General features: G+C 37.8%; 1 protein-coding gene across 1 annotated transcript in view; it reads right to left on the bottom strand.

The window, feature by feature from the left end:
* The window catches only part of ITGA1 (integrin subunit alpha 1), a 94,034-nt gene that overhangs the window by 51,587 nt on the left and 25,452 nt on the right, over nt 1-16,995 (bottom strand). The window contains exons 2-8 of the mRNA XM_034440854.3: nt 15,232-15,352; nt 14,214-14,326; nt 12,600-12,688; nt 9,825-9,936; nt 7,938-8,065; nt 1,977-2,125; nt 917-1,067 (exon numbers count right to left, since the gene is read on the bottom strand). Coding sequence (XP_034296745.2) covers nt 917-1,067; nt 1,977-2,125; nt 7,938-8,065; nt 9,825-9,936; nt 12,600-12,688; nt 14,214-14,326; nt 15,232-15,352 — 863 coding nt within the window. The remainder of the gene's footprint in view (nt 1-916; nt 1,068-1,976; nt 2,126-7,937; nt 8,066-9,824; nt 9,937-12,599; nt 12,689-14,213; nt 14,327-15,231; nt 15,353-16,995) is intronic.

Here is a 16,995-nt window from a genome sequence, read left to right as displayed (position 1 = left end):
GAAAAATCAATCCCACAGACACATTGATTCAATTACATGTAGCTATAACATAGTAGGGGTGTGGTGGCTCAGTGGCTAAGATGCTGAGCTTGTCGATTGAAAGGTCGGCAGTTCAGCGGTTCGAATCCCTAGTGCTGCATAACGGGGTGAGCTCCTGTTACTTGTCCCAGATTCTGCCAACCTAGCAGTTCAAAAGCACGTAAAAAATGGAAGTAGAAAAATAGGGACCACCTTTGGTGGGAAGGTTACAGCATTCCGTGCACCTTTGGTGTTTAGTCATGCTGGCCACATGACCACAGAGACGTCATCAGCTTTGAAATGGAAATGAGCACCGCCCCTAGAGTCAGGAACTACTAGTACATATATGCAAGGGGAACCTTTACCTTTACCTATAACAAATAGCAAATATTAAGATTTTGGAGTGGGAAGTCTCATTCTAATCTTCCCAGATCTATGGAAAAACATAGGATGACTTTGGGCCGGTTGCTTTCTCTTAGCCTGATTTATCTTAGAGAATTTTTGTTAAACAAGAAAATAGGAGAATGTCCACTATATATTCAAGATACATGTATATGTATCTTAAGCTACTGTAGAAAAAGTGGGATATACATCTAATTAAAAAATTCTTCTGTGAAACAATGGCCTGGGTTATCTTGCGGCAACAATTTTCCATTGTTTATCTTCAGCAGTCAAAGAGAAATGGAAGAACACACCATTAATATTAAAAATAGAGTCAACATGTACTTTAAAGAAAAATATGGACCCAATGAGTAATGAATTCAAATTAGCATGTAGCTAATATTGAAAAAGTACTAACTCATCAAAAAAAGAGATTCTTTCTTCAAGGCAAACTGAAAGAAAGAGGAAGAATCATTTCTAGATATACAGTGCAGTTTTTCTACTAAACATCACTTACAGCAATAGAAAATCTCTGTATATTGTCTTTTTCACAATCCTCAATCACTTTTTGTAATCGGTAATTGTCATGAGATTCTCCATCAGTCACAACTACCATGACTTTTTGAACCCCTGGGCGGGCCCCATGAGCTTCTGTAAATGCTTCATTCCTAAAATGAGAGTGAAAACCTGTAAATCTGCAGACTGCAGACAAGGACAAAACATAAATATCAACATCAGTAGGAAAAATAAAAAAATAAAAAATAGTGGGTGATTCTATAGGCCTTTGGTTTGAATTTTCAGGATTCCCTTTCTATTCTTAAAGTCAAGTTGTACATGGGCAAGCCTGTGGAAGATCACAATAGTTCTTTATGTAGGTTGATACTTGTTTATAAGTCTGTAAGGCACCTACCTACCCAGCCCTCTCAATTCCTGGCAAATAGATGGGGAAGAAATGGAGGTAGTGACAGATTTTATTTTCCTGGGCTCCAAGATCACCGCAGATGGGGACTGCAGCCAAGAAATTAAAAGACACTTGATCCTGGGGAGGAAAGCTATGGCAAATCTAGATAGCATACGAAAAAGCAGAGACATCACCCTGCCAACAAAAGTGTGTATAGTCAAGGCTATGGTTTTCCCAGTTGCAATGTATGGCTGTGAAAGTTGGATCATAAGGAAGGCTGAGAGCCAAAGAATTGAGACCTTTGAACTATGGTGCTGGAGAAGACTCCTGCGAGTCCCTTGGATTGCAAGGTGATCAAACCAGTCAGTCCTAGAGGAGATCAACCCTGACTTCTCTTTAGAAGGCCAGATCCTGAAGATGAAACTCAAATACTTTAGCTACCTAATGAGAAGGAAGGACTCACTGGAGAAGAGCCTAATGCTGAGAACAATTGAGGGCAAAAGAAGAATGGGACGACAGAGAATGAGGTGGCTGGATGGAGTCACTGAAGCAGTAGGCGTGAGCTTAAATAGACTCCAGAACATGGTAGAGGACAGGAAGGCCTGGAGGAATGTTGTCCATGGGGCCACGATGGGTTGGACACAACTTCGCAACTAACAACAACAAAGGCACCTACCTTGCTGTCTCAATGCCAAGAGCTGTCATGGTCTCAAATCCTTCTCTCTGCTTAATTTTGCCTGCTGCTACAAGCACTTCTTCTGTGGTTGAATATGCGTTGAGATAAAATTCATGGGTTACATTTTCACCATATTGAACAATCCCAACCTGGAATACAAAATCTTCTGCTGAAGAAGTTTTCACAACAATGCCATCACTCATAAAGACAGCAACTGAAGAATTTACCTTTCAGTTAAAACAGAAGACCACCCACACAATGAGAGCTTTTTTGTTTTATATGGTAAACCAGAAATGTGTTTTACTAAGAATAAACATTAGGCTGTTGGGCAGAGTTCAGTTACACAGACTTGACTCTTCTTGCCACCTGAAGCATCTAAATACTGTAGATCATATACAGCTTCCTTCTCACTTGTTTGCAGACTTGGAGCCAGTCTGTTTCACCATGTTCCATCCAGGCTGTATCTTGTTGTCTTTGTACAGGTTTCTGAGAACATGAAACCTATAAACCTATAAGATCTTCTGGAATGCTCAGTTTCTTCAGAATATTTCACAGCTAAAATCAATCAATTCAATTGAAGGTCTTTCCAGAATCAACGAAGCATATGTTGATGGCTTTCTCAATTATCTAATGGCATTAGCAATAATGTATGTTGCTCAGTCTTTTCTAAAGCAGCCGAAACATCTACCATTTCTATGAAGGACTCTAATCAGCATTGGGTGATTGGATTATACCATAGACTGCATAATCTGTTAAATCTCCTTTCTTTGATATCAATCTATAGATACCTTTCAATATACTGGCTATACTACAGATTTGCTGCATAGCTTGGTTGGATCTTCTACTGATTCTTCCTCTGTACATGTCCTTCAATTCCTATAGCCTTCCAACATATTAATGACATAGTGCTTTCTTCTATTTTCCACACTCAACTTTAACAATGTGTTTGATTTCATTCTACAGTTCCTCTGATTTTCTACCAATGAGTTTGGAACTTCAAAGTGATGTTCTCTTTGAAAATGATGGAAATCAAAATAATTAAAACTATATTGTGGAAATGTGTTGGCTTTTTATTTCACTTCAGCTTGATCTGCAACTTGCATATGATCTCTTGCATAGCAGATCCTGAATATCTTTCCTGTTATCATTGAGCTATTCTACCACTTTGTAGTAACAATATAGTCAGGTTGATTTTTGAGTACTCCCTATCTATAGACATCACTGCTTTTTGGGGGGGCAACAGCCAACAGGTGGATTCTGTAATTGTTAATCAATTTACTTTATAGAAGAAAGGTGTTGTGTAACAAAAGAATAGTATTTTTTCCAAATACCCTTTTCTTCATTTTCATCTGCTTAATTTTATGAGAGGTTTTTGTCTAAATGTGAGCTAAGCAATGTTCCACTAGTACATTTTAAATGTATGCTCTGCATTGATATTTTGAATATGCTTAGTCCAGCCATTGAATGCTAATATACTCTGACTTGGCATATTTACCTCTTATTCATCCATTATTAAAACTCTCATACTATTAAAATACTGAACATTAATACAATCTATCTAGACATATCCTTTTATAGCTGGATCAGTTTACATTCTAGCTTTCAGTTTTCAGATGTGCTTCTCTATTTGGTTTATAGCTCATTCCTTTTAGTACAAACATCTTTGTTTACTGACTGTCTTTTATGCAATTAAACTGAGGAATGTAAGGGTCATTAAGAGTTAAGAAACTGATTAAGACCTGGCTTTTCCACAAAGTTTTTGGAGACTGAGATGCTTATATGTAAACTATTAAAATATTTGTCCTAAGTTGGGAAGGAGGTTGTTCTGTGTAATACGGGATGTGAATATTAGTGAAATTCTATCGCTATCTATTTTCTACCAGTCCAGTGTGTATTTTACTATATCTTGGTTGTTCATTTTTTGATTCTTTGTAAACCACTTATAAACATTATATAGGAATGACTTACAAAGTTTCAGCAATGAATAAAATACATAAAGAATATGCATTTTACAAAAATGAACAAAAGAAGAATGTTCTTCAAATTGCTGATGATATATTGCCACCTGAATTCCAGTTGCTGAGAACAATAATAAAAAACATGGTTGCTTTGCTCTTGTCTATGGATTTCCTGCAGTTGGTGCTAGTTGATCATTCTGGAAATTGGGATGGACTTCCGGTCTGTTCCAGCAATGTTCTGTTTTCAGTTCGCAAATTTACTAGATACATTTAGTATATCTGATTCTACTGATCTTCTACTTGAGAAGATTGTGTTCTGCATAGATTGCAAAGATCTCTCTCACGCTTGTACAATATATAATGTTCCCCTTGAAATGTTTGTGCTGACAGGTGTTTATAGGGACATATGCTTTATATATGCTTTGGGATGGCATCCCAAAGTAGGGTTCCTATTCTTAGCAGTTGATCTGGAAATGAGGACCAGACACCCATACTCACATAGAAAGAACTAAGATTGTGTCAGCTTCTTGAAAATTCTATAGAGTTCTATCAGAGGAAATAATGGGAAGTTGAAACAAAGTTATGACTTTCTTGTTTTTGAACCCACGACTATGGAAATGGATAGCATGGCAATCATATCCTTGATGACAGTTTACATTTCTTCCATGGACATTCCAATAATATGTATTTATTTAATGCATTTCATGCTTGTCTAAGGCCATGCCATTCAAGAAATGTGACTGTGGTATGTGGTATATGATTTCCATGATAATGGCCTCTCGTGTTATACATTGTGTTGATTGATTGATTGATTGGCTGTTCTTGCAATTCATGGTACTCTTACCAATAACTTTTCCAACTTAGTAATTTGAATATGTAATTTCTCAAAGTATCCATAATGATTGGCTTCCAAATGATGGGTGTGACCAGGTGATCAAGCCCCACCCCTTTTAAACAAGTCTCACATGCTTTGCAAGCTTATAAAAAGGGTGAAGTTTCAATATTATTTTCACATGCCATTTTAAAGCCAAAAAACTCTTGCTTTGGGTGCTCCTGCCTCTTTCTCTTTCTCAATATCCAACATTAACAGCCATACATTATCACGAGGAAAATGGTTGCTTTAAATATTCCAATCATTATTGTCATAGAAATAGCCTTGATCTTCATGATATCATCTATATACTCAATTACCTTCCCTCAGAGGATCAACCTCCCTTTTTACTTCTCCAGTACATTTTCCACTTTTAACTATTCTGTATCCTAAAACAACAAAACTTCACCTATACTTCTTCAACTCAACTGTGAATTCATAAAGCTTGCTGGTTCATTTTATCTTTCCGTTCTTAATGATTAAGATTAATCCATTTTTAAACTTTCCATTTGTAGTTTTCGTAAGGCTTTTTACCTTTGTCTAACAAAACGGTGTGGTCGGCATATTTTAAACTGTTCCTGGTTTGACCTCCAATTTTGATTGTAGTTGTTATATATTCTGAAAGTGCCATTCTTGAATACATTCATTGTAAAAGCTAAGCAGATATGTGGACAATGTGTATCCTTGTCTGTTTATTCGGTTACTCCTAGTTCTGCCCTTACTTTGTTCATTGTAAAAATTCTTCAAAATAATAATCAGACGTTCTAGCATGATCTGCCCTGTTAAAAATCTTAAAAGCTCTCTCCAATACTATTTTGTGTTAGTTATCTGATCATACATATTCCTCTGCCTTTTCTGAAACCTTCCTGCTCATTTGGCATTTTTCTGACCATATATGGCTTTATTCTTCTTTGTAAGATCTTAAGTAAACCTTTGTTTGTGTAAGGAATGAGTGTAATATTTTGACAGTATGTGAATATACACCAATTTTTCAATCTGTGTCCCATGGTGTTGTTTCATATTTGTTGACATACAGCTGTTTGTACTTTAGATGTTTCTTTTCTGAAAGCTTTCAATAGTTCAGTCAGTTCATCTCTGATGCTTTTCTACAAATAGTTTATTGCTCTCGTATATCACTTTAAAGTGGAGTCAGTTCCTACATGCATTCTCTCTATATACATTGATTTATGTTACTTACTTATTTAAAAGTTTTCTATGGCTAAACATCTTAAGTTACAATTCTGGGTAACCATACAAATGTTTTTTTGTCATTCTATACTAATCCTAACTTCAAGATATCAGTATAGTCTTTCAATTGTTCTTTAACCACATTTTCTTTCTCTATGTCCTATTTCCCACATACACATACTCTATATTCTCATCATGCTATTTCTTTCAAGGTAAGCAATATTATGTAAAAATACCTAAATACAAAGAAACAAAACTATGAGACAGGAAAAAACAAAAGGAAATATAACTACATCTAGTTTACAACTCCCCAATTCACTATATTTTTCTATTCTTGCAAACTTTTAGTACATCCCCATGCTGATTCATACCTTGTTTTTTGGTCTTTGAACTTCTCACCTCCCTGTTTCTAAGATCTCACATGCACTTCCGAACCGGTTGGGAAGGTAAGTAGATTTCACCCCTGGACTTAGCCCTAATTCAATCTGTATTTATGATCAAGTTACCGCAATAAACTTATTTTATCCAAAAAGGTGTTATACTTTTGATCACCCACTCATTCTTGATCTTATCTCTTCTGCTTTTACCACACATACTTCTTAAACACCCAATTCCTACTGCATGCAGCCACAGGCAGAAGCACATTATCGTTGTGCCATTGTCTCCATCCAGTTTTAGAGTACAAAGTGCAACTGTCAGTACAATAAAAGAATAGGAAGCATACAAAGAGCATCCACCCAGCAAAATTGCCTAGCAGCCTATGGACTGGGAATTTGAAAAGTCTCTTGAAACTACCCTGTTTCCCCAAAAATAAGACATCCCCTGATAATAAGCCCAATCAGGCTTCTGAGTGCATGCACTAAAATAAGCCCCCCCTGAAAAAACCCCCCCAAATATTTAAATGCATGCGCAGCTGATCCCCACCATTTCCTCTGGTTAGGGTTAGGAAGACAGAGATAGAAATCAGGTAAGACGGCAAGAGGAGCCCCGTCTTGCTCCACGCACCCCAAAATAATAAGAACTCCCTGAAAATAAGGCCAAGCACTTATTTTGGGGTTCAAAAAATATAAGACAGGGTCTTATATTCGGGGAAACATGGGTATTAAAGTGTCTCAGCAGGTGGAAGCACCTGGAAGAATTTGTTTTGTCTTGGTTGTTTAGCAGAGCTGCTTCTGATACATACTTTGAAAGAAAACCTTCAAGAAACATCAGGTCTGGAAGCTGCATTGGGCAGTAGGGGGAAAACCATTATGGAACAAGTAGTGGCGTATATTACTTCAAATATGATTTCAACATTTTATAGCTTTGCACTGGCCATAGATAAAGCAATGAAATAAGTGTAAGGAGGAATTTCTCTGTACACTCCTACAGAACCAATTTGACTTTTCCCATAGCCATGGCATTTTAACACATGGTTCTTTCATTGCCATGTCTGTGTTTTATGCAAATATGGATGTGCCTTTGATATCCCAATGCATTTATTTATTTATTTATTTATTCATTTATTTATTTATTTATTTACATTTCCTATTTCTAAAACACCCATCTCCCTCAAAGCGGGTTTTTGTTCATTTGTAATAAGGTTCGTATCTTTTTCATTAGAACTATGAATGTTTCTTAGCTTTGCATGATGCGTGGAAAAAATTATGCAAAGTTTCTCCTTCTTCTGTTGATGGCCTGAGATGAACATCTGACTCAACCTCTGACAAACTGATTATTTGTAATACAGTTCTTTCTGGATGATATTGTACCATTAACCATTCCCTTTGATATCTATGCATTAACTGACATATGTAAGAAACGATAAAAGATTTTTCGTCTATTGCAGAACCACTGCCTTGGATTGGTAAATTAGAAAAGCTGATATTATTGCAGCTATCCTTGATTGTATAGCTATGCTGTAGATCAAATCAAATCAAATTTAAAACATTTGCCTTAGTGTACCTGTGTATCGTGGGGGCCTATACTCATATTTTGCAGGATTCGTTTCAAAAAATTGGTGACATCTTTCCATTCAAAAATACTGTTAGATCCATCAAGAACAAAGACAATATCCAACTGGGACTTGCAGTCTACAACAGGAAACATAAAATAAGGAAACATTCAAAGCACACAGTGGTTTTTCTGTTAAATTGATACCCTGCTACTCCTTTAATTTCAAAATAAATTACTTTTAAATGACCCATAAGAGATATGATGTATCTCAGATATAATTTATATGCAAGATTAAGTGCTCTGAGTTTCTACATTCCATTGTACTACCTATTTTTTTTAGTATAGTTTATACAGTAGAGACCTACATAGTGAAACACAGCCACGCAGAAGATGAAGGATGAAGTTTTTGAGTTGCTATAATTTGAATCAGTGCCTCTGGATAATGTGCATAATGAAGTTCTGCCTGGTGAAGGGAAATGAAGGTTCATCTTCTATGGTATTATGGAATTAATTGGGCTACTTTGGACCAGTCATTCTCTCTCTGCTCAGCCTGGAAATCATCCATTTTTGCCTCTGGAGCAAATGTTGGACTCACTTCTAGTACTGATATACTAGTTCTATGGTTCTGGAGCTTGCTGTAACTGGATGGTGCTAACTCATCAGTGTAGGAGATGGAGCTGTTGGTCCAGTCTAGAAGGTTTCAGATTAAAGAGCTTCTAACATCTTGAGATGTTCTGCAGTGGTGATCTGAGATGGCATAGAGTAGCTTTGTGGACAGGACAGAGCATGGTTTGGGTAATGGTTATTTCATGAATACTGGGCCTTTGCAAAACTACATGGAGATCAAGAAATATCTCAAGAATAAAGAGCATTTTCAATTTTTTAAAGTTATTCATAACTATCTTTAAATGTGATTCTAAAATATATACAGTTTTATTAAGATTGCTGTACAGACATTCTACCTAAGACATATTATACTTCAAATGTTTCTTTTGTGTGTGTTTTGTGACCACTGCTAGCCATTTTAACTATTTCAGAATGCATAATTACCGAAACAATTATGCAACTTCATGCAACTTGTCACATATGATAGTGATTGTCTTGAGGAAATTACAGATGCCTCCAATATTTAGGACTCTTGAAGTCTAATTACATGAATAGTTTGCTGGCTCTGGAATTATATTACTACCATGTGTAGAGGTGGTTGTATAGTATCACTTGTCTATATAAAAAAGAAACAACTGCAGTGACCTTGAATAGAAAAGAAGACTAGAAGAAAAAGGAAAGGGCATTTATTGTAATTGTCCTCAACCAAGGAGCAACGTAAAGAAAGGAAGAAGGAAGGGTAGCAATCATATCCTCCAAGAAGGGCTTCAAAAAGTATTTTTGAAAATAACGTTTTTAATATGATTAAATAATTTCATTTCTGCTTCTGGGAATCAGCACAAAGAATGGAGCCTTGTATCTCACAAAAACCAGTACAAGGACAAGTATTTTGTCTTCTTGAATTAAAGAGGCATTTAGCTTTCTGTGGTGGCCTGAACATTACTACCATGTTTTCCCGAAAATAGGACCCTGTCTTATATTTTTTTGAACCCTGAAATAAGTGCTTGGCCGATTGGGCTTATTATCAAGGGATGTCTTATTTTGGGGGAAACAGGGTATTAGACTGATTTTCACTTGTGACTAATACTATGAACCTGTTTATACTAAAAATAAATTCCAGTAAGCATTTAGGTAATATACAAACAAGGATTAACATTTGCCTAACTTGGTCATACAAGTTGCCTTGAAAATTAGTTGATATTTCTGACATAACCCTGTATATATATTAGCCTTTTTTCAAGCTCTACCTACGTTCAATAGATAAAAAAAGCAATTTTTATATATGCATACCTCGCAATGGAGCAATGGAATTTACAACCTCAAAATTGGAGCTAACGTTGGAACAGATACCAGTTGTGTAATAGGAATGTCCACATTTATAAGCATAAAGAGGTCCACATGCCTATGATAAAGAGACAAATAATTGTTTTTTAATGTTTAAATAATTCACCATATTGTTTAGTAGGTACTTTGATATCTACAATGGTTGGAAATATGTTTACTGAAATCCTACGTAAAACTATAAAACATTGTAACAGCAATATGATGGCACAGCCACAACTGAACTGACCAAAGGGATCTGATCCAATTTTGGAATTCTGTGCAGTACAAACTTATTATATTTGGGTGTTAAACAAGGAAGTCTAGAGAACACCAGGAACCCAAGAATTCAACTCTGAGCTGCATTTATTCTCTACCATAGTAACAAAATTATTGCTCTGAATATATCTGGTAAATGAATATCTGATAAATACACATGTTGTTTATAAAATAAACAGGTATATATGTAATTCTAGATTGTATCCTATGTTCCTAGGTCATTCCAATACAGGTACTCCTCGATTTATGACCACAACTGAGCCCAAAATTTTGGTTGTTAAGTGAAACATTTGTAAAGTGTTTTTTCCCCCCCATTTTCTGACCTTTCTTGCCACAGTTGTTAAGTGAATCACTGCAGGGGTTAAGTTAGTCCCATCATTGTTAAGTGAATATGGCTTCAGAGCAAAACTAATACAAGAGCATTTAAGTCACATGAAACTCCTTTACAGATCTCAAAGTAGGCATTTTGGAAAAAAAGTAACTTTATCAGCAGAACTCAGGGAAAGATTGCTGAATTCACACACATCAAAAGATTTCATGATATTTCAAAAAATCTCAGCAGTGACAAGCGTTTCTTAGCACCTTATAATTTCTATTAGAAAAGCTACTTGTAAATCTGTCTCGGTGCAACCAGCATCTCCATAACCTCCCTCTCCCCCCCGCCCAGCTCATCCCGATTTAAATCTTATGTCAGTTTGGCCAGTTCAAGTATCTGAGAATATGAACTCTGGTTCATGAAAGCTTAAACCTTATAGATTAATTAGTTATTTGAAAATATGCTACCAAACTCTGACTTTTAGGCTAATACAGTTCTCTTCCTTCAATGATTAGTCCTTGGCATGAAATATAAAGTACTTCTTGGCAGTTCAAAGAATCTGTGCTAGTTAGCTAAGTAGCTGAGAGGCATTTCTCTTTATTTTACTAACACTGGGTTGAATCCAGTATTCAGGAGCCGAATTCAGTTCATGGATCTTGGAGATCTTAGTTTTCACTAATCTTGCAATTCTCTGAACTACCTGAACATTTGTAGCCATGCTGGCTGGTAATTCTGGGAGTTGAAGTCCACATGTCTTCATGTTGCAAAGACTGAGAAACACTGCTTTAGAGCATCCCTAAGCACACCATGAAAAATGGTAGAAGGAATGGGAGAAAGATGGTGCCAGTGACTAAAAGTGGTTCTCCTCATTTCCATCTGTAGACTCATTGCTGCATGTAGTGTCTTACATGGATGATAGCAATAGCACTTAGACTTATATACCACTTATAGTGCTTTTTGCAGCCCTCTCTAAGCGATTTTACAGAGTCAGCCTATTGCCCCCAACAATCTGGTTTCTCATTTTACCCATCTCAGAAGGGTGGAAAGCTGAGTCAGTCTTGAGCCTGGTGAGATCTGAATTGCCAAATTGCAGGCAGCTGGCAGTCAGCAGAAGTAACCTGCAGTACTGCACTCTAACCACTGCACCACCATGGCTCATGAGGATAATGATGTTAATCTATTCAGTTGTGTCCAGCTCTTGGCGATTGTATGGGCCAGGTCCAGTGATGGGTTGCTATCGGTTCACTCTGGATCGGGCGAACCGTTAGTGGCGGTGGCAGCTCTGCTCACCCGCCTGGACGCTTCTGCGCAGGCGCAGAAGTGTCATGCAGGCACAGAAGCATCGTGCACACACAAGCAAACTGGTAGCAAACTTAATTGAAAGCAACTACTGGCCAGGTCTCTCAATGTCTCAAAGGGATCCTGCCAGTTTAATAACCGGTTCGGTGATCGTGTGCTTCGTTTTACAAAAACTTACCTTCCGCGTTACTGCTGGGGAGTAACACAGCTGAGGCATGGTAATGTGCTCTGCCGCGTGAATCAGCTGAGAAAATATAGGTCAGTAAAGCGCAGGGAAGGGTGGGCTGGCGGGCCTACCTGATCGTCGGAGTGAACCGGTTTGCTCCCAGCTGATCGTCGGAGCTACCAGTTCGCCTGAATCAGTTCGAACCAGTAGAATCCCACCCCTGCTTCTAATCCTGCACTATATCCTTGAGTTGTTCAGTGCTCTGGTTGGTATCAGCCTTGATGGTGTCCAGCCACCAAGTTCTTTGGTGGTCTGGTTTCCTTTTACTGCTAACTTCCAAACATAATTGCTTTCTCCAGGGAATTTCCCCGCATGACATGGTCAAAATAAGTGAGATGTAGTTTTGAGATTTTGCCTTCCTTATGTGGATAAAAAGTAGCTTTCCATTATTGTGTTTGATTTCCCAAAAGTAGTTAGATTCCAACCTTATCAGACCAAATCACCATGTTTAATATTCAAGAGTGATAGGAACTTTAATCCAAAAATATCTAGGCAAGTTCTGTATTCCTTCTATAAATGGGGAAAAATCTTCTATATGTGAAAGCTTTCGTGGCAAATATTATAGTATTGGTTATAGTAAATATGGCATATTATTTTTTATTTTCGTCAAGAGATATTTACTCACCAAAAACCCTCCTTTGGGATTCGTCACTAAGGTTGACCCAAGAGTCATATTCTCCTTGACTTCTGTAACTTGAGGAATTGAAATGTTGGCTATAGATAGATTAAAAATAAAGTTAAATATGGGGGTATATGCAAACAAGACATTAAATCACATAGTGGCATGTTTAAATTGCCAAATTTGTATGTAAAACATGGAACTTTTTGGCTTCTTTTCCTTTTTCCTCCACGTTCCCTCTTGGGTAAAACTATGAAATACAAGTCAAAAGCCTGGCTTTCATCCCAGAATCGTTGTCTGGGATAATGCTTCGCATAGTTTTCTTGAACCTCAAAGAGAATGTCAAAATAGCAACAGGGTGACAGTAGAAGATATTCATCCATTTAAAATTGAAAATTTGGAACAAATAAACTTTTCATTTTCTGTATAGCTCCACTGTTGGATCAGTAAATTATCAGCTGTATACATAATATTTCAGTGGGCAATAAAGGTTATGGGAATGGCAGTGTAATAGAACTCACACTAGTTCCTCTGTTAATAAAAACTATATAACTGATATTGGAGGAAGTTTCTGGACCTTTGGAAAAGATTCTGAGAAGTAGCAATTATAGCTAAAAGGCCCATGCAAAAAGGGGAAATGAGTGGAAAGAGAATATTGGAATTTACAGATGGTCCTCGATTTACAACCAGGGATTTAATGACTGTCTGAAATTACAACCAGCCCAGAACAAGTGTTTTATGGCCTGTAAAACACTTCTGGCCATTGTAACATGTCATGCTACATACACCCTAGTCATGTAATTATATTTTGGATGCTTGGCAATTGGCTACAACTGGTAGCAGCCTCCTGCAGTCATGTGATCATGATTTGCAATGCTTTTTTTGTCTGTTTTTGGCATTTTTTGCTGGAAGAATGAATTTGGAGTTATGACTGCAGATTTGCTTAACAACAGCCATGGAAATCTTGTAAAATAGGGTCTGTCATGTGGGCGCCTCAATTTATGATCAGAAATATGGCTCCAATTGCGGTTGTATGTCGACAACTACTTGTGTACCATTGATATAAAAAAAACTGTTTTATAGCACCCTCCTCCTCTTTGCAGAGGGGACTTCAGTTTCTTTTTATCACTTAGCCTGCTTAGTGAGTGTCCTTTGATTATGATGCTCATTATCTCTGGTCTTTTATTTAAACATGTTTTGACTTCTAACTTGATTTTGTTAGGGTAGATCAGTGACGGCGAACCTTTTTGGCACTGTGCCAAAACTGAAATGCGCAGGTGCACGCCGGAGCCCAGAAACCTGAAGACCAGCCAGCTGGTCTTCCGGTTTCCAGTGCGCATGCGCGCTGGCCAGCTGCTCTTCACGCACACTGGAAATGGAAAGACCAGCTGGCTGGTGTGCGCATGTGCACAAGCCAGTCGGTCTTTGGATTTCCGGTGTTTCGGCAGGCGCTAACACCAGCTGGCCGGCACGCATGCGTGCACCGGAGACCGGAAGACCATCTGGCAATGGCACACGTGCTCACAGAGAGGGCTCTGTGTGCCACCTCTGGCACGTGTGCCATAGTTTCGCCATCACGGGGGTAGATCAATTTGCAATTTCTTTCATTGACTTTCTTACCTGGCAGATTTAATTTTACACATGGCAAACCTTTACCCTGTCCTACAGGGCATTTATAGACATCACCTGTTTTCTTTTCGGGCTGACCAGCCAAAGGAGAACCAATAAGAACCCTGCAGAATGATAATATATATATATTTTGTCAATGCAGTACATAATATTTGCTTTGGTACTTTAGTACCAATTTACTATCTAAGTTGCATGCAAAAAAGCTAATGGAATAAAAATGTGTTTATAATAGCAGATAGGAGTACTGAGTTAGAGAAGCTTCTCTAGTTAGTTAATCAAGGTGTTCATTATGACCTATGAAATTCTAAATGACTAAGGGCTCATTACCGTATTTTTCGGAGTATAAGACACACCTTTCCCCCCTCTAAAAGGGGGTGAATATTTAGGTGCATCTTATACACTGAATGTAGCCCTGCCCACCCAGTGGCCCCCACCCTTTGGCCTCTGCCTCCCAGCAGTTACCTCCTTGCAGCAAGCAGCAAGAAAAAACAGCTCATTTCAGTTTCAGCACAGCCTAATTAGCACAAGTTGATTGGATTGGCCTCCCGACTCTCAGCTGTTTTGCTCTCAGCTGTTTTCTGCAGGCCTCTGCTGCTTGCTGCAAGGAGATAAATTGCTAGGAGCAGATTGTTTTTTTCTTGTGCTAATCAAGCTATGCTGAAAACGAAAATGAAAGTATAGCAGGCTGTTTGCTGCAATGAGGCAAAATTGCTGGGAGGCTGAGGCAGATTTCTTTTTCTTGTTTTCCTCACCAAAAAAGATAGGTGCGTCTTATAGTTTGGTGTGTCTTATACTCTGAAAAATACGGTAAGTTATAGAGCAGTGGTGTCAAACTTGTGGCCTGCAGGCTGGATGCATAATGTCCTGGCCTCCCGGTTTAGCGAAGGGGAGGAAAAATCGCGATATGTCACGTGATGACAACGTGACGCTGCGAGTTTAACAACCCTGTTATAGAGGTATGGGAATGGGTGGAAGGGAGAGATAATAATTAACTAATTAATCATCTCACCATTTTCCCTCTTCATTTTCAAATTGCTGCACACTGTATCCAAACATGTCTTCCACAGGACCACTAAAAGTCATCGTATCTTTCACATCAACGTTGAATGATAAAGAGAGATGCAGCAGAACTGTTTGTAAAAAAAAGAAAAAGAAAAAAAAAGGAAAGAATGGAGAAGATTGAACCGGTCTCAATGACAAAGTTTACATGCTACCTAAAGGCCCTCAGAAATTTGAAATTGAAATACATTCTTAGCAACAGTGATCTGGAAGATACATGACAGCATCTGATAACCCAGGTACATTGAAGGCTTCCAATTGGACGGTTGTGTGTTAAATGTGCTACTTAAGTAGACTGTTAAATAGTAAAGCTTCTTTAGAATCAAATATCCCGTTGTCACAACAGCATCTAGTCAGTTCTGTGTAATGGATAAAGTTTTTATTGGGATGGAATATAGAAGATGGAATATGGGATTTGATCTGAAAGCCATCTGCTGCTGGAAGATTACTGGGCTTTTTTTTTAAAATAATTTTTTATTAATTTTATTAACATACATGAATCATAATATATATGACAATATACACAATACAAACAATCAACGAAACTGGGCTTTCTTGTGCAGTTGGTTGGCCACTGTGAAAACAGACAGCTGGACTAGATGGGCCAAGGGTACGAATCAAGTAGGGTACTGCTTATGTTTTGATGATTGCCAAAACCAGATTCATATCTTTCCTCAGCTGTAGTACAATTTGTCATGTTGTCATATTATCACCAACTGTGATTGAAGGAAAGGAAACAGAAAGACAGAAATAACATGAACGGACCATATCTTTGCACTATTCAATGATGAAGGAAAGAATTCAAAGCATTGTTGTCTACAGGGTAGATGGTTTTGTCTTTAGTATAAACCTCTCACCAAAGGCACTACAGATTGTTATCTAAACATCACATTCTTGGTTGTGTTGGTGACCGATAGTCTTATTTTTCTTTTTTCCTAGATGGTTTAGTTTGATTTATTATCAGACACATTTTGTTTTAATGTAGGACAAATAAACCTGACCACACACCAGGATTGCACATTAAATATATTTAATGTATTTAAATATAATGTAATGTATATTTAATATATAATATATATATAAAACAGCGAAATATTTCACAGCATTGTCCCTGATATGTGTGCAATGCATTCTGCATTACGTGCAAAGAAATACCAGGGCAACATGTTTTGATAAGGGAAAATAGAAGACTGAACTTAGTTCCTGGCAACTGCAAGGAAATTAGGCAGTTTCCATGAGAATGGATTACCCTTGCCATATTCCAGGATTTTTTTTTTTAGTTTAGGGTTACTTTCTATCTTAGCTTACAGGCTTGGAATTCCCTGAGTCTCTCCTATTCAAGGATTAATCAGGTCAAACTCTGTTTAGCTTCAAAACCCAGGTAAGTTCAGCCAGCCAACCAACCAACCAACCAACCAATCAACCAACCAACCAACCAACCAATAAACAAAATCCCTGAAGTGGGTCTTCTTCTAGGGTGCACTGGTTTTCAGTAAGGAGAGTTTTGGACCTATGTGGAAAGTTTATTTGTAATTTCTCCCTTAAAAGGTAAAGGTTCCCCCGCACATGTGTGCTAGTCATTTCCGGCTCTAGGGGCGGTGCTCATCTCCATTTCTAAGCCGAAAGCCAGCACTGTCTGAAGACATCTCTGTGGTCATGTGGCTGGCAGGACTAAACGCCAAAGGCGCATGGAACGCTGTTCCTTCCCACCGAA

The sequence above is a fragment of the Pantherophis guttatus genome, chromosome 2, assembly GCF_059756535.1.
Source record: "Pantherophis guttatus breed Tessera chromosome 2, ASM5975653v1, whole genome shotgun sequence".
NCBI lineage: Eukaryota > Metazoa > Chordata > Lepidosauria > Squamata > Colubridae > Pantherophis > Pantherophis guttatus.
The sequence above is the reverse complement of the archived record's forward strand: the minus strand, read 5'-3'. Positions and strand labels throughout refer to the sequence as shown.